The sequence below is a fragment of the Peromyscus leucopus genome, chromosome 6 (assembly GCF_004664715.2).
Source record: "Peromyscus leucopus breed LL Stock chromosome 6, UCI_PerLeu_2.1, whole genome shotgun sequence".
NCBI classification, from domain to species: Eukaryota; Metazoa; Chordata; class Mammalia; order Rodentia; family Cricetidae; genus Peromyscus; species Peromyscus leucopus.
The window spans coordinates 21,784,615-21,796,700 of NC_051068.1; the positions used below are offsets into that span (position 1 = coordinate 21,784,615).

At 38.9% G+C, this 12,086-nt stretch overlaps 1 protein-coding gene across 7 annotated transcripts in view; it reads left to right on the forward strand.

Moving 5' to 3' along the window:
• Abhd18 (abhydrolase domain containing 18) overlaps positions 1-9,302 on the forward strand; it is a 53,475-nt gene extending 44,173 nt beyond the window's left edge. For 6 of the 7 annotated variants that reach the window (XM_028895049.2, XM_037206562.1, XM_037206561.1 and 3 more), the window contains 3 exons: positions 7,063-7,441; positions 8,419-8,581; positions 8,854-8,905. In XM_028895049.2, coding sequence (XP_028750882.1) covers positions 7,063-7,441; positions 8,419-8,581; positions 8,854-8,905 — 594 coding nt within the window. Of the gene's footprint in view, positions 1-7,062; positions 7,442-8,418; positions 8,582-8,853 lie in introns of all 7 variants that reach the window. The other variant, XM_028895048.1, reaches the window with a different exon arrangement.
• The last annotated feature ends 2,784 nt before the right edge of the window (positions 9,303-12,086 follow it).

Consider the following 12,086-nt stretch of genomic DNA (forward strand, 5'->3'; position numbering starts at 1 on the left):
TCATTGTGACATTTTCATACATATTATATTGCTTTTTGTTCCTATTTTCTCTCCTGCCCTGCTTACCCCATATCTTTCTTGCTTTTTCATGTTTTTTTCTTGTTTGTGAGTCAGTGTGTGTGTGTGTGTGTGTGTGTGTGTGTGTGTGTGTGTGTGCGCGCACAACATTTCTCTTCCTGAGTCTGGCTGATTTTGCTTAGCACAATCAACTCCAGTTCTTTCCATTTTCCTACAAATGTCATGTCATTGTTTACAGCTAAATAAAATTTAATGATGTATGTGTGCCACATTTTCTTTATCTATTCAGCTTTTTCTTTTTCTTTTTTTTTTTTTTTTGGTTTTTCGAGACAGGGTTTCTCTGTGTAGCTTTGCGCCTTTCCTGGCACTCACTTGGTAGCCCAGGCTGGCAGCTTTTTCTACTAGGCAGGTAGATCTTCTATTTGAAGCTAGCCTGGTCTAGATAGTAAGCTTTAGGCCAGCCTTGTCTCCAAAAATAAAATAAAGTAAAAAATTATTTGATTAGCCACTTCTCATATAAGTTGCAAGTTAATCTTGTAAGAATGTCATCTATTCTTTTTATTTTTCTCTTAATATACAAAAATAATAAATGTTACTTTAATTTATGTTGTTGTTGTTTTTTTTTCCCCCGGAGGAAGAAGGCATTTATTTGGCTTACAGGTTACAGTTCACTATCGAGGGTGCCAAGGCAGGAGGCGAGAGCCTGGAGGCACCAACTAAGTCGGAGACCATGGAGGAACATGGGTTACTGGCTTCTTCCTTCTGTCCTCAGTTGCCTTTCTTTTTTTTTTTTTTTTTTTTTTTTTCCATCACAGGCAATTTATTTTGTTCTATTCATTCACAGTTAATACAGAAAATACTTGGAAACATTTCCATATAATGTTTGACACAGAAATCATCAAATAGGAGTATACAATGTTGACAGGAGGCAGTACATTTATAATTTATAACCCCAAATGTATTTATAAATTAGAAATGGAAAGATCTACAAATGAAATTATGAAGGTTCACCAAAGTCATTTAATCTGTCAGTTTCTCATTCATTTTTATGTCTTAATAATATTCTATTGTATAAATAAGCCACATTTTATTTCTCTCCAGTATTTGATAGCTATTTGAGTTGTTTTAACTTTTTTACTATTAGCAACACACTGCTGTAAACCTTCATGTACATGTTTCATAGGTGCACATTTTCAGTAGTTTGAGGATATATTCCTAAGGGTAGAATTGTTGAGTAACAGAGTAACAAGGTTTTGCATTTTGACCAACCACCAAACTGTTTTGCCAAAGTGGCACACCATTTTACAATCTCACCAAATCCTTGTTTTTAAGGCTCTGATTTTTGTACAAAAGCATTCAATCATTCTGTCAGACCAAACCAGGAAAAGTAAGCTATAGTTCAGAGCTGTTCTATTCCATTTACTATGCAAAGCCATTCTTGGCTTTTGCAACTCTCAGCCCTTTTGAGTATTCTTGCAGTTTTCACCTTTTCCTCCACCACTTTTTTTTTCTTCTTTTTTTCTGGTTTATTTCTATCTATTACAAATGCATAAAAAATCCTCCATCAACGCTGCTGATAGCAGCAGAACCTTGAGAAATGTACCTTTGGTTTGCCTCAGAAAAGGAACACATATTGCACTGTAAAGTTTATAAAATTGGCGCAAAACATTGTGATAATGTTACAATACCAGTTTTAAGAGTTCAGTGACTAATGGGGAGCCGATGGGATACATGCAGAACTGTGAAAGCGATCTCACTTAGCCAGCTGTACACGTAGACTGTAAATCTACATTCAGATCATTTCTGAACTAAGACTATCATCTCAGTTTATCTGTTGAGGTCAACCAGGAAACCCTAGAATATACCTTGATTTTTGCAAAAAAACAAAATAGGGGAGGGGTTTCTTCAGCATTTCAGTCCACGAGTAACAGTATCCTAACAGGCAAAGTGTTCTCTCACTGTCAACTTAGAATGAACTGCTGCTGGAGGTCAACTTGGGCTTTAATTTGCATTAGCACTTACATGCATAGTAATCCAAGTTGTTGACCTCATGACTTTAAAAAGTAACTCTAAAAAAGTAAAATGGCCCTTCTTGGAAGACTAAAGAAAGACATCCAGCCACAGTTGTAAAAAGTCTCATCAAAACAATATACCCTTTTATGAATTACACCTCAATTAAAAAAAAAAAAAAGTAGCCCCAAATAAGAACCAGCTCTGAAAAAGAAAATATAACTTAAGATATTTTAAAAAAACAAGGTGAATACAGGTTCAAAAATAATTAAGATACATTTTCTTAAGGCTACCTAGAATTAGGCTTTAAAGAATTCTACCATTTCAAGTTTACCACTAGTTACTAGATACCTATTTACAAACAAGATGTTCACCTTTTTTGTTCCTTTATCAAGAGAAAAATCTACCTTCAGACTATGAGGGTGGTGATGGAGAGGGACTAGAAAACAAGATTCAAACAATCCCATGCAAATATCACATTTTTCAAATGGAAGAACTCCAAACTACACTAGAAGTTCCAATCACTAAGACACTTTCCATTGAAATGATTTAAGTACAACTACATGGCACCAAGGTTTAGGCCTAATATAGGCCTGACAACCAAGTCCTTGTTTTCTGGAAGAAAGGCCTCAAAAGTCCCACTCAATTCCACATAACAATACTTCAAAGGTCAATTAGGTTTTCCTTTCCTTAATATTTTTGTTTTTAACTTCTAATCTTAAAGACTAGATTAAAACTTAGCTCATTTCCCAGGAGGCTTTGCTTCCCTTTGCTCTATGAAAGAGTCCACCAAGACCTCTTCCTCAAAACCATCTAGCCCCCAGCCTCCAGCCTGTGCTTGTGATGTAGCTTTCTCAACATCCTGAAAAGGTAATGTAGGTAAAATATGCTCATAAACATTAAAACTAGTTGTTAGAAAGATGTAACTAGCTTTATAATTTAAGTTTTAAAACATAAATACTTGCAGCTTAATCTGCACTGACAATGATTGTCGAAGCCTAGAATTCAACATTTACAAATTCTCATTCACACACACAAAACACACTATTATCACACAACTTGTGTCTTGAGAGAATCTTCTGCTTTTTAAATCTTTGGCCTCCCAGTCAATCCCAAGTTCAACCAACTTTTCCGAGTTCTGGTAGTTACCTGGACCACTGAGGCATTGCCACAAGACTTCTTCTCTTTTGAAGCATCCTTTTTCTCTAGATATTAGGATAGCTACACCAGCTTGTTTCTTCTGTGGTGTATGTTGGTGTGGGATTATCTATTGCTTGATTTTTCATGGATGTGTTTAGCTTCTTTGGGTTGAATTTTCCCTTCTAGTGCTTTCTGAAGGGCTGGGTTTGTAGACAGGTAATGATTAAATCTGGTTTTATCCTGGAATATTTTGTTTACTCCGCCTATGGTGATTAAGAGTTTTGCTGGGTATAATAGTCTGGGTTGGCATCCACGGTCTCTTAGTGTCTGCATGAGATTTGTCCATGATCTTCTAGCTTTCATAGTCTCTATTGAGTAGTCTGGTGTTATTCTGATGGGTTTACCTTTATATGTTACTTGGTCTTTTTCCTTTGCAGCTCTTAATATTTTTTCTTTGTTCTGTGTGTTTAGTGTTTTGATTATTATGTGGCGAGGGGACTTTTTTTTTGGATCCAGCTTATTCGGTGTTCTGTAAGCTTCTTGTATCTTCATAGGTATTTCTTTCTTTAGGTTAGGAAAGTTTTCTTCTATGATTTTGTTGAATATATTTTCTGTGCCTTTGAGTTGGTATTCTTCTCCTTCTTCTATCCCTATTATTCTTAGGTTTGGTCTTTTCATGGTGTCCCAAATTTCCTGGATGTTTTGTGTTACGACTTTTTTGTCTTTAGTGTTTTCTTTGACTGACGAATCTATTTTCTCTATCGTGTCTTCAGTGTCAGAGATTCTCTGTTCCATCTCTTGCAATCGGTTGGTTATGCTTGTTTCTGTAGCTCCTGTTCGTTTAGTCAGGATTTCTATTTCCAGCATTCCCTCAGCATGTGTTTTCTTTATTGTCTCAAATTCATTTTTCAGATCTTGGAATGTTTCTTTCATCTGTTTAATTGCTTTTTCTTGGCTTGATTTGATTTCTTCCCATTTTTTGTTCGTTTTTTCTTCCATTTCTTTAAGGGAGTTTTTTGTTTCCTCTTTAATGGAGTTTTTCATTTCCTTTTTAAGGGAAGTTTTTATTTCCTCTTTAAGGTAGTTTTTCATTTCCTCTTTAAGGAAAGTTTTTATTTCCTCATTGAGGGAATGTTTTATTTCTTCTTTAAGGGCCTCTATCATCTTCTTAAAGTCATTTTTAGGGTTGATCTCTTCTGTTTCTTCTGTCATGGTATGTTTAGGTCTTACAGGTGTAGAATCACTAGGTTCTGATGTTGCCATATAGTTCTTTATGTTGTTGCCTGTATTTTTGCACTGGCGTCTACTCATCTTTTCCTCTGTGCGGTGCAGGTGGTGTCTGTGTCTGAGAGTGCCTCTCTTGTTCTAATTTTTAGTCTTGGTTTAGTAGAGGTTCTTGGTTAAATTGGTGCTATTGGGCTGTTTCTTCAGGGACAGCTGATTTCAGTCGGTGAATTATATACTTATGATTCTGGTGATCTGGTTTAGTGGCTAGGTAGCGCCTTCTTCTGTGTTCCCAGGTCACGTTTTTGTTCATTTGTCAACTGCTCAGCTGATCTTGTTTCTTCAGACTTCAAACTGTAGGCATCTGAATCCTCTCCCAGATGGGTTTCAGCTGAGCAGGGTAGTCTCACCAACACCTCCAAGTTGTTGGGTTTCACAGGATCAGCAGTTGGGCCCTGGGTTGTCCCCAGGCGGAGTGCCCAGACTTGCCCTGGTTCCGACCCACGGAGATAGCCTCTTCCCCAGGTGTTGGGGCTAGGAGCGTCCCCGTTCCAAGCTGCATCCTCCCCTCTCCGTCCCCGGGCCTGTCCACCCCTGTGGCCCGCCGCCACAGGCCCACCTGTGTCCACTTGTCTCCGCCACTGGGCCTGTCAGCTGCCACTGGGTCTGTCCGCCTCTGCGGGTGGCCAACGGGCCTGTATGTCTCTGCCGGCTGCCACCGCGGGCCTACCTACCTCTGCCTGTCACTGCTGCTGGGCCCATCCACCTCTGCGGCCACCGAGCCTGTATGTCTCTGCCGGTTGCCGCTGGGCCTGTGTGTCCCTGTCGGCTGCCGCCACCGGGCCCTTCCACCTCCGCGAGTCGCCGACCTGCGTCTGCCTGTCTCCGTCGCTTGGCCTGTCTACTTCTGTGGGCCGCCTGCGGGCCTGAATGTCTCTGTTGGCCACCGCCGCCGGGCCCGTCCACCTCCGTCTGCTTGTCTCCGCCGCTGGGCCTGTCCACCTCTGTGGATTGCCGCTGGGCCTGAATGTCTCCGCCAGCTGCCGCCGGGCCTAAATGTCCCTGCCGGCTGCCGCCGCCGGACCCGTCCACCTCCGCGGGCCGCTGCCACAGGCCCACCTGCGTCCGCTTGTCTCCGCCATCTTCTTATGTTGTATTTATAAGTCAATAAGTTTTAAATCTTTTAAAACTTTCATAGGCAATATTTTTTTCTTTTATATTTTTTTTAATTGTTAGTCTATCCCAAAAGAAGGGATTTCAAGTAGCTATTTCTTGTGTTTAAATGTACATTATAGTACAGGTATGCCTATAAAACTTTAAGAAAGTCTGGAATTAAAGCAGATTATTGCTATGTTTTGAAATTTTTGGCAGTAAAATCTGATGCAGGTGACTTTGATTTTTTTTAGACAGGGTTTTCTCTTTGTAGCCTGGCTGCTGTCCTGGAATTCACTCTGTAGACAAGGCTGGCCTCAAGTTCGGAGATCCACCTGCCTCTGTCTCCTGAGTGCTGGGGTTAAAGGCGTGTGCCACCACCACCCAGCAACTTTGACCTGGCAACTCTTTAGTAGGAAACATTCAACAATAAATGTGCTGTTTATCTTCATCCTCTTCAAAATTTAGTATCTGTTTTTCCTTTGGCCCTGTAAGATTGATAGTAAATCTAATAACATGAAATTTACCATTTTTTTTAAAATGCCATTTTGATGGTCCAATTCATTGACAGTGAGCATACCCACAATGTTGAGTAGCCATCACCACCATCCATCTCAAAACTTTTCATCTTCCCAAATTAAAACTCTACCCACTGATGGTACTGGAGAGATGCCTCAGAGGTTAAGAGCACTGGCTGCTCTTCCAGAGGTCCTGAGTTCAATTTCCAGCAATCACATGGTGGCTCACAACCATCTATAATGAGATCTGGTGCCCTCTTCTGGTGTGCAGGTATACATGTAGGCAGAACACTGTTCATGATAAATAAATAATCTAAAAAAAACTACCTATTGGACAACAATTACCATTTCCACCTTCCTGCTGCCTGGAGCAACCACAATTTCTTTCTGTCTCTGAATGTGTCTGTGGTAGACCTTATATGAGCAGAATACACAATTTTCCCTTTGGCCCTGGTTTATTCACATCCCATCATGTCTTCAGAGTTCATCCATGTGCCTTGAAAGGGACTTAGCCAGGAGTGTTGGCCTCTGTCTGTTATCTCAGCACTTGAGAAGCCAAGGCAGGAGGCTCAAGAATGGGATCTTATGCCAGAAAAAGGAAGACAAAAAAATACTTCCATTACTCTTTGAGTGTGTGGTGTGTGTGTGTGTGTGTGTGTGTGTGTGTGTGTGTGTGTGTGTGTGTAGGGGGAGGCGGGGGTGGAGGCAGGTCTGTGACAAGGTCTCACTAGGTAACCCAGGCTAGCCTAGAACACCCTGATTTTTGTAAGTCAATAAGTTTTTCTCCTGCCTCAGCCTCTTAAGTGTTGTAATTATAGGTGTATGCCACTACCTCTATCTTTTTGTTAATTTCTGAGACTATTCCATTGTATGTATGCCATACTATATTTTACCTACTAATACTTATTACTACTTTTCCTGTTTTTAAAATGTTTCAAAAAGTTGTGAATATAAATGTTCTAATATAAAATGTTTTCTTTTTTTTTTATCATATATTCAGACGGATTCTTTCAAAATGGGACATGAGTTCATGAAACACTTCCCTAGCAGTGCAGACAAGCTGACTAACCTGAATCTGGTTTCTAGAATGTTAAATTTAGATATGACAGACCAAGTTGTGTCCCCAAAGCATGCTGAGTGCCAAAATTCTGGTAAAACATCTATCAGTACTACTTCAAAAGGACGCTTGTTGCAAGATACTGCTAAGATGGAATGCCTGAATCAAACACTCTCAACTAACAAAAGTCGTTATGCAAGTTACAACCCTCAGTCATTTCACCTGCTCAGCAGAGAACAAAAAAGAAGCAATCTTCAAAAAGAATCTCTAATATTCATGAAAGGAGTCATGGATGAATGCACTCATGTAGCAAACTTCTCAGGTACTAATTTTCATAGGAAACTGGAAACAGCTGTGCTGTGTAAATACTTGTTATATACACTTCATGTGTGGATGGGTGTTTTGCCTGCATGCATATCTGTGTGCCACATACATGCCCATGGAGACCAGATCCTGAGGATTTGGAGTCACAGATGATGTGAGCCACTATGTGGGAGCTGGGGATCGAACACAAGTTCTCTGGAATATCAGCCAGTGCTCTTAACCACTTGAACCATCTCTCCAGCTCCCTGGCATTTGTTTGTTTTTGTTGTTCTGTGTATATCTTTCAAATATTCATCTTAAGGCTGGGGATATAGCATGGAAATGTCTGGGCTCCACCCCAGCACTGCATAAACTGGGAATGGTGCTATATGCCTGGAATGTTAGCAGTAGAAGTCAGAGATAGAGGCACGAAGATCAGAAGTGAAGAGTCCTCCTTGACTACAAAGTGAATTTGAGGCTAGCCTGGACTACATGAGAATTTTGTCTTTAAAAAAAAAATCTTCATTTTATTAAATGAATATTGTGGTACCATGGTATATTGTTTTTCTCTTTCATGTATGCATGTTCATCTGTATGTATACATATAGAAGTCAACACTGGAGTCTTCCTCAGTCACTCTCCACCCTAATTTTTTGAGATAAGTCTCTCACTTGGTAAACTGGTGCTTACTAATTCCACTAGACTGGCTTGGCCAGTGTCTACTTCCCCAGTGCTGAGATTATAAGTGAAGCCTGTGTCCAGCTTTTAACATGGGTTCTGGGAATCAACTCATGTTTCATGCTTATGCAAGCAAGCACGTTGCTGACAAAGCCATCTCCCCAGAGTCTAAGTTGTCCAGACCGGTCTTGAACTTGTAATCCTCTGCCTCAGCTAGGATTACAGACTCATGTTTGGTGCATTTTGTTTGGTAATATGATTTTAGGTATTTATACAAAAATCAAAAACCTTTTTAATGCATCAAAACCCTATACTTAGTTCCAGTTGACCCAAGCCTCATCATAGTGGTACAAGCCAAAGAGGATGCCTATATTCCACGCACAGGAGTTCGAAGCCTACAAGAAATTTGGCCTGGTTGTGAAATCCGGTACTTAGAAGGGGGTCATATCAGTGCTTATCTCTTTAAACAAGGACTCTTCAGGTAAGATGATTCATCTAAATAGGTATTTATTTGTTGCTTGTTTAGGGGAATATTTTTTTGCCTTAAGAAGTATATGGAGGTCAACAAGGAAGTAGAAAAACTAGAACATATAATAAAGTATTTTAAATCTTACACTGAAGGATTTTTCCTAAATTGTTCTAGAGATATCAGAAGCATATTTTATCAGATGGTTTTAACCAGAGATAATTTTAAAATAGTTTCTGTCCTCCATATTTGTTAGTGACTAATTATTTCTTTACATTTCATTTCAGACAAGCCATCTATGATGCCTTTGAACGTTTCCTTCATAAATATGCTAACTAATTGGATCGATGTGTAACATCCTGTTTCCTACTAAAAGAGTTCATCCTGTGATGATGTGAAAGATAAGCAGACAGCCCTGCTTACCTGACCGCTGCCATGTAGTCTGTATGCCAGTGTTATGGGTCAGTTACCAACTGTGGATGCATTTCAGTAATGTAAAAGCAGTACTTGAATCATATAATCCTGAAGTATTTGTTACTCTTTTGAAAATCTAATATATCCAATATGATATCTGTTGTTATTATTTATAAAAACATTTTAATTATGAATAATTTATTGATTCAGAATAAATAGAAACCCTATTGGTTTTTAATAGAATTGTTGAAACTAAGATTATAACATCATATGTACTGTATACTATTATATGGCATTTGTGATATTAACTTGATTTTAAAAACCTGTGTTCCTCCTTTTTGTCTGTGAAGTGGGTTTATAATCTAGTTTTCAACCTTAGGTACTTTACTGCCATAGAAATACCTGAGATATGTAAGTCAGTGTTAGCTTTGAATTATGAAAATATCCTGACTGCTGAGCTGTGCCAATGTGGTAGTACGAATTTGTAATCCCAGCACTTGAGAAGTGAAGGCAAGAGGGTCAAGAGTCCCATCATTGTCTTTTACATAGCAAATTTGAGGCCAGCCTGAGCTACATGAGACCTTGTCTCAAAAAATATGCCTGGCATGGTAGCTCATGCCTTTAATCCCAGCAGGCAGGAGACAGAGGCAGGCAGATCTCTATTGAGTTCAAGGCCAGTCTGGTCTATAGAGCAAGTTGCAGACCTGCCAAAGCTGTGTCTCCAAGAAAATAACACAGCAGTACAAAACAAAAACTGTACTGCTTTGTAGTGCTTTTAATAGCTAGACTGAATGCTAAAATATACACATAAGATTAATTAGACTAGAGTAGGCTTTAAATTTTTATCAAAGATTAGGTTAGAAAAAGTGCCAGGGCTGTGCTGGGCTTGTCCAGCCTATGAAGGCTCTGAGGCCAGTCCCCAGTACTGCCAAACAAAAAGAAAACCCAGACGTGTTTGGGGGTGGGGGTTAAACATGTTTTCTCTACTTAAGAGAGTTTTGTTTTGAAAAATAGATATGATAGAAGAACTTTGCCCTTGATGGCAGATTCTATCAGGCGTTTCTTACACACCTGGTTCTTCTTCTTTGACTTTTTAATTTCAGAATAGCCACACGTGAAATTGAACCATTGTACAGAAAAACTTGAGGTTTTATACACTGCTAACTTTTTAAATGGGAGTTACAATGGATAGATATTTGGTGCTGATATCAAACTTCTCTAAGCTAAGATGTTCAAAGTGTGTGTCTGTTTGAATTCTGTATTGCCCTTAACTTTAAACTAGGTCTTGCTGGTCTAGTGGGGATCCGTAGGTTGCAACATGCCTTTGGCAGCTGTTTAAAGATGCTGTGCTCTTCTAATGTCTCTGTCACTAAAATTCCTGACAGCTATTTAAATATTTTTACTGTGAAGTCATTGATGGCAAGTAGTAGCTCCTTGGACACTGTTAGAGTTATTAGAGCTACAGCAATTTTGTGTATTCAGACTAGGATTTTTACTTTTCACTTCAAGTACAAAATGATCCTTAAGAATAAAACCTGGCCTGTGCACGCCTTTAATCCCAGCACTCAGAAGGCAGAGGCAGGTAAATCTCTGAGTTGGAGGCCAGCCTGGTCTACAGAGTGAATTTCAGGACTGAGAAACCCTGTCTTACAAAAATAAAAACAAACAAACAAACTCAAATTAAATGGATTACACTGTTCTATCATACATGTAGTACGAGAACTTCATTGGATTCTAGACATAGTTTCAGTAAAAAACAATACTTTTTTCTTTACATGCATTTCTTATTAAAAACATTCTGTGGTATGTAGTTTTTCTAATAGTAAAATAATGAAAATTTGATAGTTTAATTAATTCTTAGACTATTTTAGAATTGTTATCTTTTAAGAACTGGGTGCAGAGCTAGGCATGGTGGTATACACCTTTAATCCTAGCACTGGGAGGCAGAGTTCAAAGCCAACCTGGTCTACCAAGCAAGTTCCAGGACAGTTAGGGCTACACAGAGAAACCTTATCTCAAGAAAAAAAAAAAAAAAAAAAAGGACTGGGTGTCACTGGCAGTACATGCCTGTAATTCCAGCACTTGGGAGGCAGAGGATCATTCACAAGTTTGAGGTCAGTGTGGTCTGCATAATATGTTTCAGACCATCCAGGGCTACCTGTCTCAAATAAATTCATTTTCATCCTTAATTCACAAAGCTGCCTAAACTGATTGAGAGAGGAAAATACCTTTTTTCTCATTTCTTTAAACCCACTCTGCAAAATAGTAGCTTAGGTGTACACACACACACACACACACACACACACACACACGTTATATATATTCTTTGAGAAATTAATATATTCTCAAAGAAGTCCTGCCTGCCATTTTCCTGCCTTTTTGTATATTAGGTTATAATATACTACCGATTCATTCAGACCAGAATTGCAGGAAACTAGTCCTCACAAGCGAGTTTGACCCAGTTTTATTTGGTGTATGTAATGGGTGTGCATTCCCAATTCTGCCAGCAGATTTCTTATATGTAACTACTACTCTCTATTTTCCACTCATCTCTAAAGACCCCTGTAGTTCTATAATTAGACTTCATGATTTGCCAATGTTGTAATTAGATCATTTTATCAATGTATTTTTAATGTGGTGCATTAACTGAATTTTAAAAATATTTCCAAATTTTATATTTCATAATAAAAGTCTATTTTAGAAGTTATCTGCTTTTTTTTTTTTTTTAAAGAGGTATCATTCCAACTACCAGAGGCATGTATCATTTGAGTCATGTGTCCAAACTTGAGCTAATTCTGTGTTTGCCCTTAGATGTTGTACTCATGTAGTAAGGCCGAAATAAGTAAGGGAGGTTCTTTCACAACAATATGGGTATCTTAGTATCTCTTCAGAGCCAGGTTTGCTCCATGTGATCCCAGGAGAACAAGCATTCTGACATACCATGTCTCAGTTTTAACTTGGATGTGAGTATGTTCAAAAAAGTAAACATGTCACAAATAAAACCTCAAGGTGTCAGTTAACTAAAGGATTCCCTTGGGCTGGGAGGAATGGGATCCTGGACAAAGGCTGCCATAGAATGGTTTGGAAGTTGGATGTGGTTGCTCAT